General features: G+C 29.8%; 1 protein-coding gene across 2 annotated transcripts; it reads right to left on the bottom strand.

Annotated features, from left to right (window-relative positions):
• Positions 1-957: 957 nt before the first annotated feature.
• LOC132940914 (nose resistant to fluoxetine protein 6-like) lies at positions 958-19,703 on the bottom strand. 2 transcript variants are annotated; one of them, XM_061008718.1, is made up of 14 exons: positions 17,191-19,702; positions 16,720-17,106; positions 12,982-13,202; positions 12,330-12,547; positions 10,290-10,381; positions 9,976-10,169; positions 9,579-9,748; positions 8,562-8,730; positions 5,604-5,797; positions 4,955-5,096; positions 4,622-4,811; positions 4,026-4,168; positions 2,279-2,387; positions 958-1,421 (listed from the first exon to the last, which is right to left on the bottom strand). In XM_061008718.1, exons 2-14 carry the CDS (start codon positions 17,000-17,002, stop codon positions 1,402-1,404), a joined length of 2,145 nt encoding a protein of 714 aa, XP_060864701.1. In that variant the 5' UTR covers positions 17,003-17,106; positions 17,191-19,702; the 3' UTR covers positions 958-1,401. The 2 variants fall into 2 exon arrangements, with proteins under 2 accessions (XP_060864701.1, XP_060864700.1); XM_061008717.1 differs by having other exon boundaries at positions 16,720-19,703.
• Positions 19,704-23,165: the final 3,462 nt, after the last annotated feature.

The following is a 23,165-nucleotide window of genomic DNA, read 5'->3' as shown; positions in this document are numbered from 1 at the left end:
TATAGCTTATACTTTATGATACAAATGTTTTATGTTTGAATAACTGAACATGTAATGCTTATTCTATTTATAAAAATATTTTCCTTTTTTGCCTAAACCACATTTAATATGTACCTACAGTATTTTGAATGTTTCTCTATGGATAGGTTACTCTATGGACCAGAGTTTATCGTTTATATAATCAGAAAAAAAAATAATAATTTCCTTATATTTTCATATATTTTCTTATTTTCTGGTATCAAAAATTGTTATTACAAATTAATACTTATTACCTACTTTATCAGATTATAAAAATAAATTATTTTTGTGGATATATCAACATTATTTTCTTTATAAATATTGAAAAATAGATCATGGGATGATATTTCCTTTTACCCTCCTACCATGTTAGACTACCCCTGGGCTCAGGGACAAGTCTATATTATATTGTATTGCTATCTATTTCGTTTACAACACGCTATGTACTTGTATCGACATATCGTGTTTGTATATTATGGTTATGACATGACAAATGATGTCTCAAATGTCAAGAAATGCAATTGGAAAGAAGACAGGCTAAATAGCAAAAAGTGTACTTGTCTTGATTATCTTATATAATTTTTGACTTGGCGGCTGTCTCGGTCAGGCTGATCAATTATCTTAATGAATCAGTGTGATCAATAACCTACCCAATTATGATAACTATAATTTATACTAGCAGACACTTCCCTGATTTTTGATTTTGACCTCCCAAAAGTACTAATACTAGATTCACTTTTATATCAGAAAAAATGCTGATCTTGAAATTCCGAGCATTTTTTCTATCCAAAATGTTGGTGACAGACAAAAAAAAACATACATCACTGTAAAATCAATACCTCCACTCAGAATCTAAAATTGATATAAAGATAACATATTTAGTATAAATAATAATAAAAAAATAATAAATAATACAACATGTTTTTTATACTTGTATTATATTACTATTAAGAGCACGTTATTCATGCATGTGGTACCCATGTGTTATATCCGTCTTACAACTAACGCATCATAATATTGCAAATTTTACGTTAAGATGATTGTAGATAGCTGATAGATCATATAACTTGCTTCAAATTTAAAACAGATTACAATTATAATAATTATTTAAATATTTAAATTTTATCATAGGTAGGTACGGTACGCAATAGTTGCACACTGCACAGAATGCTACAGTGCTACTCAATAATAGTATTACTGCTGTACACTTGTACCTACCGATACATAAGGCCATAACTTTATTAACTATATTATCATACATTATGGTGTAATTGCTAACATTTCATAACTGACCCACTACTTATTATAAGATAATCTAATTTTTTTTAACAGTTTTACTGCTGCAACAGGTAGCTGGTTTTTCGATCGGTGTTCCATTCTTGATCAACGAGCTTTTACTTTTCCTAAAAATATATAAAAAAAAAGATAGATTATTAAATTATAATTATATATATAGGAAGATACCTGTTTACTAAGGTAATTTATTATATATTATTATTATTATTTTATTTTTATTGAACATAAGCCCGGCGACTATGGCCATTAGCTGTTGTAGGGGTTATGAACTGTGTTAGGGGTAACGTTGGTACGGTAGGTTTTTACGATTGTTTTAACGGTTGTTACGGTAGGTAGCAAACACGTGTATGTGTGGCAAAGTTTTTACTTTTTAACTACTATGAACCCGGGTGGTCACCCATCCGGGAGCTAGTAGCTGTGGCCGTTACTTACTCCCAGTCGCATTCCGCGACTGGTAGCAGCCAACACGCCACGCCAAGCCACTATATATTATTATAATTATGACCAATTCATAATATAAGATTGGCTTGGATAATATTATTATTTAAAAATTGCCATTAAGAACGGCGTATTAGAATTAGAGTACCTACCGCAGGTTTGTTTGCAAGTGTATATAAGATACTTCTTCAGGTATTATTATAAAACAATATTAGGACAAATGCATTTAAATTTAAAATAAAACAAAAATGCCATTATATGTAACGTACGTTACTCCATCCCCCGTGGAAAATTTTACTTTCCGGGAAAACCGTTAGAGCAGTAACTGTAAAAACCTGGCCAGGAATATACAGGAATTAAGTACTAATTATTAGAGCAAAAAAATTGGAAAATTCAAATTTGGGGGGGGGGGGGGGGTGGAGTAACGTACGTAATTATGTAGATATTAGATTCTTAATAATTTGGACGATCGATTACTTACAAAATTAAAAAAAAAAAAAAACTAAAATCAATTATAATAATTTACCTCTGATAATCAGGTTTTTAGTCAATTTCGCAAACGGCTCATCAACAACCAAATATAAGATGATGGCCATCAGATAACACATGAATGCATCATAGAGATAAGCTTCAAACTGTAAACCAATAAAATTAAAAACCATATAAAGTTACATATCAATAAATATAATATTGTTTATTAGTCATCAGTTTTTAACGGAAAATTACAATTAATATTTTGAGTTTTAAATTGACGTTTTAAAGTCTTGCATTAAGCTACACTAAAACCGAGATACATCTATTATAATCAGGTAATTATTCAGCTAATACGAGTATATAATATGTTAATACATACATATAGAAACATTATTTTGTGATTTTTGATTCACAAAAAAATCATTTAAAATTCAATATTTCAGTTAAAATATTATAGTTTATCAACAATGTGTTATGATAATATACAAATGTAGTGCTAGTAAACTTATCTATAAGCAGATCTACATCAATATCAGACTCACAGGAAATAATCATCAACTGTTCTAACTTCTAAATGATCCTAAGAAATTGTTGTTCTCAATCGATTTTGACGATTTTTAATTTTGAGAATGTCGCTCTGGTGTAATGCTAGCTTAGTGGTAGAGTATAAGCAATTTAAAGAGCCATGTATAATAACTAGGGAAAATGCTCTGTAATCCAGAATTTTGGGTTTTGAGATAATTTTAGATTTTACCCAAAGATAAAATAATCTCACATAATTATTACACTGGCATAGAAATTAGTTTAGGTATATACAACGACACAGGCTACTATATTATAATATGGTAATAGAGTAATGCTATAATAATGTATTGCTTAAGTATACGTAACTGGTACGTGTGTAAGTACCTAGTAGGTAACTACTTACTTTAGTAATAGTATTAATTACCTTGGATATTTTTTTATCTATTACCCACCATTATAGGTGGTTCAAATGCACCTGAGTGTGTACTCTGCGCCACTGGACGTTTGTGTGACAAACCCAAGGGCGAAGTGGCCCACTGACCTACTGTCCTGTAGGATAGTAAGCCATTGTACTACGGGGGCACGTTCCATCGGGAATCTCAAAATAATATAATTTAAACGGTTGCCATATGGTAATATGGACACACACATATACGGAAATCACAAAATAATATATAAATGTTTGCAATGGTAATTGGTAATATGGACACACAGACAGACAAACAAACAGACATACATTCATTTTTATATATTATATAAACTATATAAATCGATACTCATTGATAATATAATATTGTTGGTGTAATTACAGTAAGTTAGAGTTTTGTTATTTTTATGTTAAAAATACTAATTTCTCCTCTGAATTTTTCTGAATACGGGGCCTTCTATAAGTTAATAGGCTTTTATAGGCCCAGTCCAACCCTGGACGTACCCATAGACCTTATACTAATAGACAAAAAATTAGTGTATGAAAAACATGGCAAAATATAGAGGGCTATTTAGAGGGCAATATAGATGATCGTTTACTCGTATGCATAGTAGTGCGGGGTAGTACGGTAAGATTTATAGATTATTGTATTTTATGGTCAAGACAGGCCACATCACTGCGACGTGTTTCCACGCTGCTTGTAATGCTGTTGTTATACACTGTCACACTGATACACATATCATGTCTATAAGTCTATTAGTAGAAACTAGAAGGTATATAGAATATGAACACACTTACACACCACTATGTAACCGTATACTATTCTTAATATGAGTGTCTCACCTACCACATATCTTGACGACAGATGAACTGGTAACCTCTGTGAATTCTGAGATGTTAGCATAACAGTTATGTTCACCAACAAAACGGAGTATGAGAGTTTCCCCATAATCATAACAAATTTATTGCGAATCAAATTTTCAAGTAGACCTGTAAAAACGTTTATAGTTGCGATATATTAATAAAGCTGATGCCCTGAAATGGTGTCTGCAAGTTTATTTTAAATAGCTTAGGACCAAGGACTCACTCAGTCTTTTCTATATAATTTGACTGTAAGAAAGCACTCGGGCTATGAAAAAGTTCAAAATTAAAAACGGCACGTACAACGTACTCGGTAAATCACTCTAAATACCTACGTCCTTTTTAAGAATGTATATATAAATAAAATGTATAAGACTGTATATAATATATATTATAAATTATAATACATATAATATGTAATTATATAAATGTTATTATTATTCTTTATCTCATAATATTCACCCATTTGACCCAAGGTCCAGAAATATTCTATTTGGTTATGCTGTGACCTAATATGACATCATTGCAGAGGTAATTAAATATCACACCCTCCGGGACATCTAAAAAACGCGATTTACTCACCGTAGCCAGACGTGAAATAACTTATGGTAATCCATATACCCGCTACTGCCCACGTACAATGACAGATAGTTGAGTACAAGGCATGTTCTAATGGATAATAAGGTCTATTTCTCTCATAGAATACAGTGCCGTAAGACTGAACCCATAAAGTAAACGTGCTAATGGAAAATGTTCCGCCGTGAACCAACGTCTGTATATACACGACGCACAAAGAAAACGTCAATAGGTATCATAAATCATAATATTATATAAGTAAAAACCAATACATTTGCCGATAAATGTTTGTAAAATACACGATAACATTCTCTAGGTATACTAATATAATACAATTACTTGTGAAAATTTCACTTTTTTTTCCTTCAGTTTTTCCACTACAAAGCTCATGGCCAAGCCTCCAAAGAATGGCGTGGCCCGCATGTAACTTGGTCGGTACGACTTATTTAACGATAAAATATTTCTCGTGTACAATATGTATCTGTAAACAATATAATAATATATTGCATGATAATATTATTATGTATCATTATCATGCATGTATAATGTACCGTATTTTTGTATACAATTTTATGATTCAATAATAATATAAGGTGTTGCTTAACCAAAGTTTATCGTTAAAAATTTGTTTTTACACTATTTCTTAAATTAAAATTTTCAAAATATTTTCAGGTATCTAGGTACATGTTGACATGTTGGTTGTAATAATAATGATAATAGTAATAACGTCGTTCATTCGTTCATCGTTGCAATGGCTTCACTCAATATTGTGATTGGTAACTGCACGACTATACTATAAAAAAATTATATATATTTGACGTTCAAATATATATAAATATATAATATAGGTACTTATTATAAACGTTTCAACGAATTCGGAATAATAGTTTAACCAGCATTGGAAATAGGTACAACAAATCTCAGTTATTCGAATTCACTGCTTGTGCGTTTAAGTGTTCTTTCAATGACTAAAATACTATTAACATACGGTATAGGAAATTTATCCATTCCATCTCTTCCCGTCAAAAGAGTGATTATGAACGGCACGGATATCGACAAACCAATTATTGTGCCAAGCAATGCGATTCCATAATTTGGGTTTTTCGTGTAAACATAAACGACAATAACTCCGATTACGAAAAACTGAATATCACACGATAAGTACCAGCTCATTATGAGGCACTGGAATACAAATAAATAGAAATTAATATTTATACAATTATATTGAATGCCAGTCAGTAATCATCAAATTTTCATCAAGACACCACTATAGGACGTTGATTGGATGTATTTCAATTTCAAAAACGGATTTCAATTAATTTATGTTAACCTTACGTTACGCGCACGTTTCTTACTTAAATACCGGTAGTCTGCGGTTCAAAATATTTATATATCGATGGCTAAGAGGCCAAAAGTTGTATGTCTCAAACATTACATTTTACAGGAGAGCAGTTTTAAGATTTTAAATTATTCTACACCAAAAAAATTTGTGTTGTAGATTTTTGTTTTTCAGTGTTGCGACTGATTTATCTGTAGATTACATATATTATTACTTTTAGGTCTTAAAAAAAATTTTTAACGTAATTACAATGTTTCTTTTAAATTTAGATGGGACTTGTTATGAATGGCAATTATAATATATTGTTACCGTGGACATATAAGGTTTTGATGGACATATTAAAAGTTGTTAATTTAATATAAACTCTAATTTGTTTATTATATAAATAGTTAAAATGTACGTACGACTAATTTTTTTGATATAAAAAATTCAATTTGTTTATATAATTGCAGTAAAAAAGTAAAAAATATAAAAAATATTGCAATTTTTTATTGAATGTAAAAAATAATAAAGTAGCATTTTTCATCAAATTTTTAATCAAATAAAACCCGTGTTTAATGATTTTTTATGCTAATTGAAGATATCATATTATTTAGTGTAATTTAAAATTAAAAATTTTTATTATTTAAAATAATACGTCCGGACATATTCATTTTTTATAAATAGATAAACAAATTCAATATTATCTAAAATATTACACGTCCAAAATTGAATGTATTGTTTTTGACAAAAGTAACAAGTCCGGACTCGTTATATTTGTCCGTTTGATATTTAGATCATGTTAAAATATTTATTGTATGTCTCATTAAATTAGGACTTGTTATATGTGTGCAGTAAAAAAACCTATCTTGCACTAAAAACACAAAAATTAAAGTATAAATAAAACATGTTTTAATTATGATATTGACTTGTAATGTTTTACCGAATCAAAAAGACGAACCAGATAAATCCTATGGACTAATAAAATGATTTTGAGAAAAATTGGACTTACATCTTTTGGCCTCTTAGTCATCGATACCTTTCCTTACAATATAATATAATATAAAAGAACGGGCCTTTTTTATGTTCCGAATTTCCAATATTCTTACAACACTATTGAAGTTTTTTCCATTTTTTTTTTGACGGTTGTTTCAATTATCTTCGTGACTGATCTATTATTTCTATTATTAAATCTGTTGTTACTTTGTTGGTGCCGGTCATTTATTAAGGAGTACAATTTAGGCAATTAATTCACATGTTGTATCGGCCTCGCGCGGAATGTGCATATTATGTGTGAGAATGTAAATCGATATTAGTGTGAGTGAGCTATAATTACATGCGCAGATAAAGATATTTACGCACACGCATGCACAAGTCAGTGATTGACTTCGATGACTATTATTCTGTGCTATTATCAGCTCTATTTTGAAGAACAAAAATGCTTTTAGAGGAAAAACTCTCACGCCTCGTTGATATATCGGATTTTGAACATTTTTTTTTTATCTGAAAGATAAGAAGTTTTTGCAGGTCGGATCAAAGCTTGAATTTTTATTTTACTTTAAATAGTAGTAGAAAAATACGTTTGAAAAAAGAAGAAATATTGTGCATTATTTAAATGCATATTCCAGCTTCTATAATTCTAATTTTCAAAATCGGGCTTTAATCAGACCTACAAAATGTTCTCTACTTTTAAATAATAAAAAAAAATTAACGAAATCCGAATATTCTACAGGGCGTGACAGTTTTTCATGTATGACATGTTTTTTTACCGACCCCCTTGAGAAAATGCAAATCCTCCTGTTTTGTTGTAAGAAGCGATGATTTTGTTCTTCATTTCAGCAACTGAAGTGTAATCCGTTTATATGTTTGAAATATACCTTTGATGTCAGTTTACGAAAAATGATTATATAATGATTTACGCATGCACAGTGCACTCTGTCAAAAATAAAGACTGCCCCAAAATTATAAGCTTCCAATTGATATACATTTTGTTACATATAAATAGTTTTAATGGGGGACAGAGTGGCCGAGCGGACTAAGGCTAAGGACTACAACTAAGGGTGTGACGCGCACCGTCGCCGATTCGAACTCGGCCACGGGCGGCATTTTTCTTCGGGCAGTCACAGTGTCCGGAGAGAGAGGCCGCCATCCCCCACCCTGGCATGGCATGGTCTACGGGTGCCCACTTAAAAACTCTGCCAAAACAAACACACACGTGTTACAAACCTACAGTACCCTACCCCACAGTTCCACAGGCTAATGACCTCGGTTGAAAACCTCACCCCCCCCCCCAAAAAAAAAAAAAAAAATAGTAAATACACGAGAGTTGTATGGAAAACACCGATCACTTTATCTTTTTACTACGAATAACTAAATTGTATAAATTGCGTTATCCAAAAAATTTTACTTCAACTTTAACTCTACTATAACAATTAGTTAAAATGTAGGTATAGTGTCTTTATGACTGTATCTATTATCGAGATACACCAATAAACACAGCACCGAATTTTAGGTGTGTTCATTTTTTCCCGGATGAAGTCAGGTGATACAGCTAGTAATATATAATAATTTAAAACGTTTCTTGTCTAAATATGAATCAAAGTGTATTAAAATATTATATCCTAGTACCTGATGCTTGACGTCAACGAAATTGCTTATGAACAACAGGTTGGTCCACCAATAGTTCTTGCATATATCTGCTTCTTCCCACGACTTATGTGGCCACAGTGGACCGTCTCCGAGGTGGGGTATAATATGCGCCGTGATGGCCATCACCGCGCAATAAGCCGGTAACATTCTAAAACGAAATCAGAATTATTAGGAATAAACGATATAATATTATATTATTATCTTATCAATGGCGTATTAGATTCTGGGCGGAGCGAAAAAATGTATTGATTTTACAACGATGTGATTTTTTTTGATTTTGTTATAATCCTAAATAGTTAATATTTTTACCAAATTTTAAAATTACCACTTTCCATGGTAGTATTTTCAAACAATTTTGACTTTTTTTTGAGCTATTTATAATCATAAGAAATTTTTAAAATGTTGTAAATTATTTTTCAGTTAGAAATTCATAAAAGTTTTTGTTTTTCATAGATTATAAGGTTTTTTAAGATTAAACATTTTATTAGAAGATTTAATTTAAGTTTCCTACCTATAGTAAAAAAATTTTACTTAAATGGAACATTATTTTTTTAAGAGCTTTTGAAGTTATCATTTTTACAATATTTGATATTCAGCTGTAAAATATAGATCAATTTTTGAGACTTTCTTATATTTCCAAAACGAATAACAGTAGATGCTTTAAATGTTCACCAAATATTAATATTAGCATTATCCATAGGTTGTACATTTTTCAAACTATTTTGTCTCTTTTTGAGCTATTCATGAGCATGATAATTTTTTCAAATTTCGTAAACTATTTTTCAGTTAGAAATTCATAAAAGTTTTTCTTTTCATAGCTAACATCATAAGACATTTTATAGAAGGTTCTCAACAAGTTTTTCTACCTCTATCAATGTGAAAAAAGACCGAAAAGACACGCTATTCTAGACTTCAGATATTATATATTTTTATAAAAAATACAGAATATTTAAAAAATAACAGTGAAAATTGATGGAAATCATTTGCAAAAAATACCTGATTATTCGCTGTATAATTGGCAACAAGAGTGTCTTCCAAACCGTTTCGTCCTTTTGTTTACGAAATTCTCGAGAAAGGTTAATGTATAAGACGAAACCGCTCATGAAGAAGAATGGATCGACGATGTTCAAACCAGTCAACAGCAGAGCTGGTCCCTTGAGGTATACCTGCAAAGATTGTTAACACAATAATTTATTTAATTATAATATGTAATATACACAGGATAAAATTGTGTTTTCATAAATTTTAATTGTATTTATGTAAAATATGTTTTTGAACGAGGAGCATAAAACAATAAATGTATTTACTGCTTGTATGGGTAAAATAAGACCAGGACATAATAATAAAATATATTATAATATTCTTATTAGCAATATATTTCTCAACTACTTACATTTTCTATAAACTTGGGATTACTTATTGGATTCGACACCAAAATAAAAAATTTGTGTCCACATATAACAGGAAGCATCGTGAATACTTTTGTGGTATAAAAAAAATTTAATTTATTGTCTTTGTCGAATTTCAACAATGTTTTAATTGACTCGATTGCTGAAAATTCGTAGAGAAATGAACTTGGCACTTCACCTAAACTTGGAATAATGATTGTTAAATATTATATAAGTATTGGGAAGTAATTTTTACAGATTAAAAATAAAAAATTCTAGGTATAATATTATTAGATACAATTATTCGTTTACTTCTCACCGTTTTCATTAGTATTTTGTTGGTACGACATTCTAATTAAATGGTGTAACGTCGCACCGCAACAAATCAGAACGAGCAGTGCAAATATCCACCTAAAAAAAAAAAAAATAAAAAAAAAATAGAATTTTATAATTATAATTTATATAATATTGTTAAATATTTTGCTTATAAGAAGTATTTTAAAAAATGTGTAGGTACATTATGAAATGTTTAATTGCGGTTTAACACTACTTTTTGAAAAAATCAATTTTATTTTTTTGGTTTAACTAAAATTTTGATAGAAGATTATCCAAAAATGTTCCCACCTTATCAAAGTTTACCACCATTTTTTATGAGCGTTTGAATTAAAAATGTTTACGGTATTGGATTTTTATTGGTAAATTAACGAATTTTCATCTATCAATTTTTGATATTTTATTGAAATTCAAAAACGAACCATCCTAGATACTTGACATTTTTACCAAATTTTAAATTTTGACTCTTTATGAGCTATTTATCGAAATGAAAAAATTTCGATTTTTATTAAATTTGATTATTCAAGTATGCTAAGCTGACATAACGCCTCCGCTCAGAATCATTTTTTGTACACAACGACATTTATCTTTGAATTCAAATTTGAATTTAATGTCACCTATGCGGCAATGTCAAGTAATAATAGTAGTTTCAGCCGTTTCAGTGAATATTCTGCAGTGCTCAAGCGGTATGGAAGACTGTAATTGTTATCTATATTCAATGAAAAAGTAAAAAAGTGTACCTATGTATATATAGAAGAACAACATTTTTCATTTCATAAACTATAGACAAATGACATTGCACTATGGAAATATATCCAAAAAACATGTAACTTAATACAAAATTATTATTTTAGGTACAGATGACAATTTTAAATTTGTATGTAGTAACAACGCAATATTTTAAGCATATGACTTAATACATAGGTATGTCAACAAACTCGAGTATTTTTTCTATCACTGCGTGTGTGTTGTATAGATATACAAAACAACTAGTTGTATATATATCTATGTGTTCTCCAGACTTGGAATGAACGATAATTTATATCCGAAATACATTGGGGTGTTGATAAAGATCTCGTTTTTTCGATATATGGGCAAAACAATTTTGAGGACATGTCTATTTTGTATAGTCATGATTTTAAGTATAACTCGTCCAGTTCATATTGTCCATCAGCGACCATTTCAGCGATTTCATAAAATTAGTGGTCCAAAACCTAAATTTTATTGAAGAACTATAGTAATTTGTAATGCAATACCAACTTAAATGTTCAATGTTAATATGAAATATGATGTAAACATTGTATATCCAACTTAGAATATATATTTTATCATAAAGAATTAACATGTATTGGTTATTTCATCATATGACTTACTAATTATTAGGTATAAAAATGTTCATATTATATAATTGTGAGTGATGGCTACACTGTTTCATTAATATATTTTGGTATTCCAATACCTGTGACGTCAACTGAGGGCCAAGATGAACTTTATGCAAAATATGTTTACAATACATAATAATAATTAGGTTAGGTTAGGTTACATTCGGACATTCCTCTTATTTTTTGTCTGATATTCACTGAAGTATTCACTGAAGAAGATGACCATAATTTGATCATTTTGCCTATTTGTATAATATTGTATATTGACCGAAACGGATTTTAGCTGTCGGGTATAATATTTCCGGCCAAATATTTATCCACTAAAATACTGACGGCTGAACTAAAATCATCTAAAATATTGTCAACCAAAATATTTGTCGGTTAAAATACTGCCAGGTGAAATATTTGTCGTCCAAAATATCATTCTACTAAAATACATGTCAAATAAAATTGTTTTCGTCTGAAATGCGATTAGGACGCAATATTTTCTGATTTCCATGCGCTCCCTATAATACCTATATCGTCTTGCAATTTTAAAAATCAGTGTCCATTATTTATAATGCCTGATAATAGTGAATTGTAGATACTGTAATGGTTCTGTTGCACAATTTTAATGATGGCGAAATAAAAATCACATTGCTTACCAAGTTACGTAATACGCCGTGTCGTAGGGATACATATCTTCGCGGACCCTGCACTTTATCTGGTCTACTCTGACGACAATTTTGAACTGTTCTGGGGAAAACACCTCGTCAAATTCACTTTGTAGAGATGTCTGTAGGTCCAACGCTGAACAAGCGTCCGGTATACATATTCCCAAATTCAAAAGGTTTCGTTGCACTTGGTCCTGGTAATCGGCCCACTGAAACAACGCAACATATTATAATATGGATTAAATTATATATAAAAGTTTAAAATGTATATATAGTTACTGAACTATAGTAATTGACAACGATGTAGGTGAATATCTACGTTAGGTTAAAATCATGTTTATACATTATCATAGTATCATATTATTACATATATTGTCTATACAACAACACTGTAGGTTATAGGTAACCTAACCATTGTGGAATTTCGTATAATACCTAAATGTATTACTAATGTCATGAAGTATTGTAAAATTGTAAAATGAAAGTAGACCGAATCCAATTTGCCTTCTATAATTTGTTGCAATGAAACCACAAAACCCAAAACCCGAAAATCTGACAAAAATCTGGACAAAAAAATTGTGATATTTAACAACGATCAGTTGAACATAATAGGTAGAATAGTAGATAGGTTCACGTAACTCACCCCAAGTATGGTTTTCCATGCATGGTTGTTACCGAAATCGTCTAAATCTTCCGTTCTTTTGAAGCTGTAATTTTTTCCTGCAGGTGGAATTAATTTTATTTCAGACAAACAATACTGTCCTTTCACTGGATAACGTATGTCCACACATTCGTCATAGACTCCCATTTGATATGTGTTCCCCGCAAGTAAACCGACTGGATATCGGTCCCAGGATTCTAGCACTGAAAAAAAAATAGGTTTTATTATAGTGGATACACTAAAATTATAATTTATAATTAAAAAAAAGTTGTTCAATGAGAATGAAAAATATATATACTATATAATATATAATATATAAAATTCTCGTGTCACTTTGTTAGTGGTTGCACTCATCCGTAACGGCTTGATCGATTCTTATGAAATTTTGTGTGTATATTCAGTAGGTCTGTAAAGTATTTTTCACCCTCCCACCATCCATCTGGGGAATTGCTCTAACGGGAATTTGAGATTTACGGTGGAAATTTGTGTTTATAAATGGTTGCTATTGGTTATATAGGAGAAATAATTTTAGTAGAAATTAGTATTTATTTATTATTGGTTTCCATTGGCTATTCTGGCAGATCAGGTGCAGATCATGGTGGTAATACTAGGACGAAATAATTTGTATGGCAAAACAACGTTCGCCGGGTCGAAATTAAAAATCGAAGTTCAATGCACCCTGTAAAAAATTCTCCTCTTTCTAACGAAAAAAAAATTATTAAAAGCAGACTTTACGATGTACTTTACGATGCGTGATAGTTTTTCCTGTAAGACGTGTTTTAAGGGGATCGCATGTCACGTATTTTTCGTACGTTTTAGACCAATAAGCGGTGGTAAATTACACATATTTCTGAATATCCAATTTTAATTTTTAATATAATATTATGTATGAATTCTTTGGCAAAATAACTAGGCATTCTCGGAAGTCGATTTTCAATTTTTAATTTTAAAGGACTTTAAAATTTGGATATTTTTTTTTAAAAAATCTCATGAAATAATTGCATTACATTTGTATTTATTTTGGGCTTTTTGGGTTTTATATCAAAAAAGTGGTCCCTACACAGTATAGTCTAGGAGCTTACGAATTCAACACCTTTTTCGAAATTACAATCAAACATCAGGAAGTATGCTTAGGAAATATGTTTAATTTACTACTGCTTTTGGTAGTTTTTATAGGTGATGCATAGAAGAAGATATTTCGTTTTTCTCGATTTATTGACATGTGCGTGTGCGTGCGAGGGTGACACACGACGGATTCCGAACGTATCTACGCACATACTAATGATCATTTACTTCGCACACAACCACACTGCGTAACGAGTATAAGACATCGAATTGCCTATACGCGACCCCTTATTAAATTACCCCCTTCAATCCCCTTAAGCAAATAAAATCATGCATTTTATTTTTGGTCGGCGGTGCCGTAGACATGACGTGTGCACAATATGCAGTGCGTGCGTAGATAGTCCGGTACCCCATAGAGTAACCTAACCCAACCTAACCCCGCATACTATCACACTCACACTAATCATCGTTGACGACTAACACAAATGCCATCATGGGCGGCGGCAACGAAATTGCATATTGCCTAAATATGGCCTCTTATTAAAGACACACGAGCAGGCACCTTAATAAATTAGCATAGGTATTTATTATTTGGTCGCCATTGGCTATGCATCAAATCAAATGTTCGCACATTGTCCGAGATCCGACGTAGTCGGATTGCCTACCTTGAATTGCACCCAAAAAGAGTTGAACAATCACAATTTTTTTACGGGAAACGAAGTGATCGGGAACAGCTATTTATATATAAAAATTGTCAAATTAAAATTTTTAGTTAATTGTAAGATCTTCCAAAGTTGGAGTTAATTAATTAATATTTTTAAATAAAATAATATAATAAGAATAAATATTTTATTTTTATCATGCATTACCAGAATTTATTAAACAAATTAAAGTTTATTCTGTACTTCTGTTGTTAGTACACCTGTGCGCTTTATATAATGTAAAAATTCGTAGAAACATAGACCCTAAAATCGTGTCATTGAGCAACAGAAATGTGTGCAGTTGGCAGTCCTCTATAGTTGTGATACCTACGGGATCAGCACAACAGTCGTTAAGGTAAAATTGTATTTTTACTAATCCCCCTAACTTCACGGACCTAACACCATGTCATAATAACGTCTACAACCAGTTTATTATTTCTCAATGGCACAGTATACATATGATTCATGTTTAAGCGAATATCAAATGTTATTAAAATTGAATTTTGTAATTTTGTATTATAGAATAAAATATATACAGTTTACCAGATATTGAATTTAAACGATTAAAAAATTAAAATATATTTTAGATTTGGAGTGGAACGATGAACGACCTATTGTCCCTATAGTTTTCAAAAGCGACGGTAAAAACAACATAAAAATTAAGGAAAAACTGGAATTTTTACGCAAAATCGGTTTTCCAAAAAATCAATTTTGGTTTTTGGTGTAACTCTAAAACAAATGAAATGTGATATTAAAATATTGTTTTGTGTTATTATAAACTCTCCATCACATGTTATCTGCAGTTTGTCGGAGGGTTGAAAATATTACAAACTCTCACGTCGATGGCTAAGAGGCCAAAAGTTGTAAGTCCAATTTTTCTCAAAATCGTTTTATTACTCCATAGGGTAACATCTGGGTCGTCTTTTTGATTCGGTAAAACGTTACAAGTTAATATCATAATTAAAACATGTTTTATTTATACTTTAATTTTTGTGTTTTTAGTGCAAGATAGGTTTTTTACTGCACACATATAACAAGTCCTAATTTAATGAGACATACAATAAATATTTTAACATGATCTAAATATGAAGCGGACAAATATAACAAGTCCGGACTTGTTACTTTTGTCAAAAACAATACATTCAATTTTGGACGTGTAATATTTTAGATAATATTGAATTTGTTTATCTATTTATAAAAAATGAATATGTCCGGACATATTATTTTAAATAATAACAATTTTTAATTTTAAATTACACTAAATAATATGATATCTTCAATTAGCATAAAATATCATTAAACACGGATTTTATTTGACTAAAACTTTGATGAAAAATGCTACTTTATTATTTTTTACATTCAATAAAAAATTGCAATATTTTTTATATTTTTACTTTTTTACTGCAATTATATAAACAAATTTATATATACATATATTATATAAACAAATGGAATTTTTTATATCAAAAAAATTAGTCTTACGTACATTTTAACTATTTATATAATAAATAAATTAGAGTTTATATTAAATTACCAACTGTTAATATGTCCATAAAAACCTTAAATGTCCACGGTAAAAATATATTATAATTGCCATTCATAACAAGTTTCATTTAAATTTAAAAGAAACATTATAATTACGTTGAAAAAAAATTTTAAGACCTAAAAGTAATAATTTATGTAATCTACAGAATATTTTACAAATAAATCAGTTGCAACACCTAAAAACAAAAATCTACAACACAAATGTTTTGGTGTAGAATAATTTAAAATCTTAAAACTGCTTTCCTGTAAAATTTTATGTTTGGAACATACAGCTTTTGGCCTCTTAGCCGTCGATGTTAACCCTTATTTCTATTTTATTTTATACACTGAGTTTGTCATCTAAGCACAACACGGAAATAATTAGCAAATAATAAATAAGTATACCTATTACAATATAATAATCACTTACTTCTGACGGCCCAACTGGTGTGATTGTTCAAATGCTCCTCGTACATGGTGGTTTGGCGGCGGCAAGCCGTGCCGTCCGCCCGCCGCAAAGTGAAGTTGGCCAGCGCACGGTATAACAGATCGGACAACCAAAGACCGGGTATCGGGTCGGTGGCGGCATCCCGCTGCAAAATATGATCTCCGACGTCGGCTCCCGCACCATCGACCGACTGCAATAGAACGGTCAGTAACCCAAACGCAAATGCAAACAAATAAGCGATCGTCAGCAGCGACGGATGTGACATAATAATATTATAATGGATTTGTATTGTATACAATTAAATATTATTATTATTGTCTTCGTTAAAGAAATTTTTGTACGGAAAAACAAAACACTTTACGGGACGATCTGGGAAAAAAATCAAATTCATATTTTACACACAATTATACTATTAAGTATTAAGTACACGTCATCATCATATTTTTTACACACGTTTTATTCCTGTTGTTAGCGTGACGCCACAAGTGGTTGCTAATAATCGGAGAAGAGCTCGCTCGGGGTTGAAATTCACAATAGATATATGAGTATTAAGTACCTGTACCTATATACTGTATATATTATTATCACAATCGCTGAATACTAATATTTTTATTTTTTTTTTATTGGTATTAAAGGCTTCAACGGCTAGGTCATTAGCCTGTGGTTAATACTAATATTGTTGGACGGGAAATGCACATTATGATTTAAATAATTGATAGATGGTAATTTTGTTTTTTAATTGTTCTTTATAAGAGTAGGTATATATCATATACAATTATTTACCTCACTTAACCTTTGGCTGCAATTGTGAGAAGAATTAAATATCCACGAATTATTTATACATGCACCTTCTAATTAGACTGTGAAATTAAATAAATTTCAATCGATTAATTACAATGTGCTTATTTTTATCTGGCTTCCTTTTGATTTTAATATTCTATCATGTATAACGATAACAATATTGCAATCTTAATCCACCAGCGATAATCACGTTCACAATATTTAGTGAAAGACACTGTCGACATGTGAACTCATCGTTGCATCAAATAATATTGAACGTCAACGTGAAACTTTCAGTGTGAAAGAAATTCATATTTTTAAGAAAATTGATAGACTGTTAGATTGTTCAAATGAACAATTAATTTTTTTTTTTTTTATTTTTTTTTTATTTTTATTAAAATAAAGTTTTACTGACATATGTCATCTTAACTTAGTGTGATTAGATACATTTTTTTTTTTTTTTAACATTTGGAAAAAATATAACAATTAGTAATAATTAGAAAAATTATTAGTAAAAATAGAAACTATCGACTACGTTTTAAAATATTTACAAAACGGAAGAGAAAAAAAAAAAAAAAAAAAACAAAAATAATAATATATTAATAAATAATAGTTATAACAATAGGTCGTGTGGGCGTCCACGCTTGAGTCGGCGTACAGAAGGTGGGTCACTTAGTTTATAGAATTTCGCACTATGAGCATAATTGATGTGATCGAAGAAGTTGATAGTTAATTTTTTTATGTACTCTGTTATTGTGGGTAGCTGAAAATCTTTATGAAGTGCATCATTTCGTACAAACCAAGGAGCATTAGAAATGGTTCTCAAAACTTTTGATTGGAAGACTTGTATTTTGTGGATGTGGGTTTTTGCACAATTTCCCCACACAGGGACTGCGTATAGAAGTAACGGTCGTAGTATTTGTTTATATAATAAAAGAGAACATCTCCAGCTTAAAGCAGTTTGTCGGTTGATCAATGGGTATAGTATTTTTAGCCTCTGGTATCCTTGTTGTAGTTTGGAGGTGATATGAGGATTCCAAGTTAATTTTCTGTCCAGAACTACACCTAGGTATTTTATTTTAGGTGACCAAGGTATATTATTACCGCACAAATTTAAGTTACCAGGAGTTTTCGGGCGTCGGTTGGAGAAGAGTACCGCAGTGCTCTTATGAGGGTTTAACATAATTTTCCATTTATCTCCCCATTTTTGAATTTCATTCAGGTGGGCTTGAATATTTTGGGTTATTGTTTCGGTGTCTTTGGCGCTTGAGTATATAGCACTGTCATCAGCGTATAGTGCTACTTCAGTATTATTTGTTGTAGGGAAGTCCGAGACGTATAAGTTAAAAAGTAAAGGTGAAATTTTTGAACCTTGTGGTACTCCTGCGTTAATTTGTTTTGTTCCCGATGTAGTATCGTTGATTCGAACTTTAAAGCAGCGATCGGAGAGGTAGGATTTAATTAGATTATATAATGCGGTTGGAGTGTTTAATGTTTTTAATTTATATAAAAGTCCGTCGTGCCAGACCCGATCGAAGGCTTGGGCTATGTCTAAGAAGGCTGCCCCTGTATGTAGTTTTTTTTCAAATCCATCATTTATATGCTCCGTTAGTCGCAGAAGTTGTTGAGCAGTGGAGTGGTTTGATTTGAATCCAAATTGGAAATGAGGGATAGCATTTATTGCATTTAAGTAATTAGTAAGCCTTAAGTGAATAATTTTTTCAAATATTTTTGAAATTGAGGACAGTAGGCTTATAGGTCTGTAATTGCTGGGATTAGAATTATCTTTACCTGGTTTTTTGAACAGTATTATTGTGGCCAATTTCCATTCTGTAGGAAAGTATCCAATTTTTATTAGGGAATTGAATAAGATGGACAAATATGTTATCGCTTTTTTGGGAATATTTTTTAGGATAGTATTAGTGATTAAATCGTGTCCGGGTGATTTTCTTTTTGGTAATTTTTTGATTATGTTTAAGATTTCGTTGGGGCTTGAGTATGGTAAAATATTTTGTGGTTGAATATCAGGCTCATTAAGTTTTTGTTGGACTAGATAGTTTGTAGAGTTATCTTGTGAGCTGTTTAAAGTGAATTTTTTTTTATTCGACTGCAGAACGGACACCGATGGATATAATGAACGGTAATGAATTTATAATGATGTTTTTTATTTGTGTATATTTACACGATGTATAGTTAAAAAAATTCTTTGATTTTATATTTTGACAGCGGTTTCTGGTAGAAAATTGGATCTAGTTGGTACTTATTTAAGAAGTCAAAATATTGAAAATTCCAAGTATTTTAAAAATAATTAGGGAATCTACCTAAAAATTAAGGATAAACTGGAATTTTTACACAGAACTAGTTTTTTACTAGGTATATACTTAGGTACCTATAGGTAGAAATAAAATATTGGTTGGTATAACTAAATTTACAGTTACTCCAACCAAAAATGACAGTTATGTATGGCATAACTGGACAATTAGTCGTAGTTACTAAATTTATTTAGGTAAACCGTTTAGTTGGTCAAACTATACTGTCTAATTACATCAACTATTATTTTAACTATTTCAAATAAATATTTTAGTTGGTTTACCTGTACAAAATGTTTAGTATATTTTTCTTTGAAGTTTTCACAACTATTAACTATCCATTTTAGTCGGTAGCCGGTTAAATTTATTTATCCCCTCCCCCCAAAAAAATATTTTAATATTGTGCCCATTTATTACTAATTCCTTATCACTTGAAATTATAAAGTATCATGGGCGTACTCACAAGGGGGGAGGGTTTATAAGGTTAGCCCTCCCCTCCTTTATAATTATTGAGAATGCAAGAAGACAAGGTAAGGTAGACATCATGTTTATTAAAATAATTTAAATTAATTATTAATAGATTTATATAATATTAAAAGATTAAAATGCATATTAAATACTATATTTATATATAAAAAGTAAAGGACAACATAAATAATACGTAAATAATAGTAACCATAGCAAAAAAACATCAAATCATAGAAAGAATATAATGTTAAATATAAACAAAACAAAACAAAACAAAAAAGTATACTAACATTAAACCTAATATTTTATGGGTATATGACACAAACCATTGGGGGACTTACAACACACTGTAGGATTTATACTAGCCAAATTTTCAAGTGAATTACAAAATAAATGATTAGTTAATGTCACATTAAAAGCTTGATAATGATCATCAAAATAATTAGTAGAAAAAAGTTTACAAACAACAAATGGTTTACTATCATTTAATATTACTAATGATTGTATTAATCCAAATTTTGAAAGATTATTGTCACCATCGTTCATACTTAACACAATAGTCATATTATTACAATTATATGTTTGATTTTTCAACTTAATCCACGAAACAAAAATTTAATTATCATTTAAAAAATTTAATTTTATAGTTGCAAAATACATATTATTTGTGTCATAGCTTTCTTTTTTTGAAAATGATAAATTTAAAATACGCCCTATTTCTAAACTACTGCAATTAATATCTTTGGATAATATCCAAATACATTTAATATAAAGTTTTAAAAATGTATAACATTTAAAATGTCTATTCCCGTCAATGATTATTATAAGAAATCTGTAAGATAAATGCAATTGATGTTTCAGTGCTAACGTATAAAGTACATTTTTTCTAGACGAAGTTGAGTTTGCGGCATCTTTAAACTGTTTATGTTTAGCCTCAAATCTCATAGACCACATCATAGATAACGGGCCACTTTTTTGCATAATCATTGGATAGTGTATCATATTATGGTGATGTTTTGGCTTTAAATGGGTGTTAAATACTTGCATATAAAGATCATGATGTTCAGATATTAAAACTTTTAATAAATTAATATCTTTAAACTTAATAGTTTTACTGAAAACAATGTCTACAATTTGTCTAAGAACAGTAGGTATACACTTACCACATTTTCAAATCTTCTGGTACTAAAGCGACTAAATAGATTGTGTAAAACTACTATTTATCAATTATCTGATTTGTTTTCTAAGTCTTTCATATAATTTACTATATTAATAAATAAATTTGAATTTTCTAAAATAAGTTTTAATACGTGTTTAAGAGGTATATCAGACATTTCAATACATTTTGGTTCAAAGATTACACGGCCAAGTTCAAGCCTGTCATCCATTTAATCTTTGTCCTACATTTATCATGTCAGGTTTAACCAAAACACCTATTTCTTCAAAAGCTATGAAATGTAGATGTTCTGTTTTTATATCAATGAATGGACTTAAAAGTACATCAAACAGAGATGATATTTCTTTTATTGATCTGAACTACTATTTGACTTTAAACTATTTATAACTTGATCTTCTTGATAACTTGATATCTAACTGATATGATAAAAAATATTTTTTAATATTTTATAAGTAGAAAATATTGGAAAAAAAACGTATAAAAATGTTTAAAATGTGTTTTTTTTACATCGTATTGTTAATGTAAAGTTGGCTATTATAACATTTTAAAAATCTTTTTGAAAGCAATTTAAAACCTATTTTTAATCTTTTTTAAAACATTAAAAAAATATTTTTTTGTTTCTTGGGTTGATTTACTTTTAACTAAAACTATTTTAATTTTATGCATATTATAAATGTATCGATCAAATGATGTTATTTCAATTGCAGAATAACTTAGTATAAGTGTATATTAATCATATGGCTATAACTTATTTCCGTTAACAATATTTATTTCACAGTAGCAGAATATATTATTCTATGATTATAATTAATCATTTCGTTTTAATTTTTATAATTTAATAAATTGTAAAATATTCGCAATAGTTACAGTTGTTCTAGCGTGATAATACCAGATACGTTGCAAACAGAAGAGACGATTATAGACAACTACCAAGGACATGGATCGGGTATTTATTATGAACCAATTTATAAAATGAGGGTATATTCGAGTGAATTTAACTTACTAACACATGTAAATATTCCCGTTTTTGTCGAGAAATTTGATGAAATTAATAATGTAATTAGGTTTTGTACTAGTTAAAACACTAGACTACATAACTTGAGTATAATATTAAAATGTATATTATTATATAAAAAAAAAAAAAATTTTATTACTGTAATTTAAATTATATATTAAGTTGAACAAAACAAATATTTGTACATTGTTTTGTATGCTATTTTTGAATTCAAACATGTTATAATGTATTATGAACATTTATTATAATGGTGATAAAAAAAAAAAAAAAAAGGTGGATAAGTGGATGTCGCTCTGCTGTACAGTAGGTTACAAGTGGGTTACTGTAATGGATGGTGTTAAATTTGAATTCAATGATATAATATAATTGTATAAGAAAATCGATTCTGAGCGAAAACGGTCAGTCAGCCTATGATTTTACCAAGTATATTTGATGATATTATTGTGAATAAAGTAATTTATATATAACCTATTTACGTGGAGCCTTGTTTTAAATTTTCAATCCTTAGCCATAAAAGTAAGTTAGCTTCACATAAGGTAACCCTGATCCCTAGTTGTTGCCGCCGCAACATAACAACAATATTATTTTTATATAGTTAATTATCACTGGTCATTGAAGACAGCTGGTCTCACACACACATACCACCTTATTTGTATTGTTTTATTTTCGTATTGAATGT

This window comes from Metopolophium dirhodum, chromosome 3, assembly GCF_019925205.1.
Source record: "Metopolophium dirhodum isolate CAU chromosome 3, ASM1992520v1, whole genome shotgun sequence".
Lineage (NCBI taxonomy): Eukaryota > Metazoa > Arthropoda > Insecta > Hemiptera > Aphididae > Metopolophium > Metopolophium dirhodum.
The sequence above is the reverse complement of the archived record's forward strand: the minus strand, read 5'-3'. Positions and strand labels throughout refer to the sequence as shown.

Bases quoted from the DNA above. Each gene is read 5' to 3' on its own strand.
- LOC132940914 (XM_061008717.1), bottom strand. From the start codon at position 17,002: ATGTCACATCCGTCGCTGCTGACGATCGCTTATTTGTTTGCATTTGCG. The intron at 13,203-16,719 runs GTAAGTGATTAT...TTTTTTTTTCAG, and splicing joins CACCAGTTGGGCCGTCAGAA to TGCTAGAATCCTGGGACCGA. The intron at 8,731-9,578 runs GTATTTTTTGCA...ATTTCGTTTTAG, and splicing joins ATTATACAGCGAATAATCAG to AATGTTACCGGCTTATTGCG.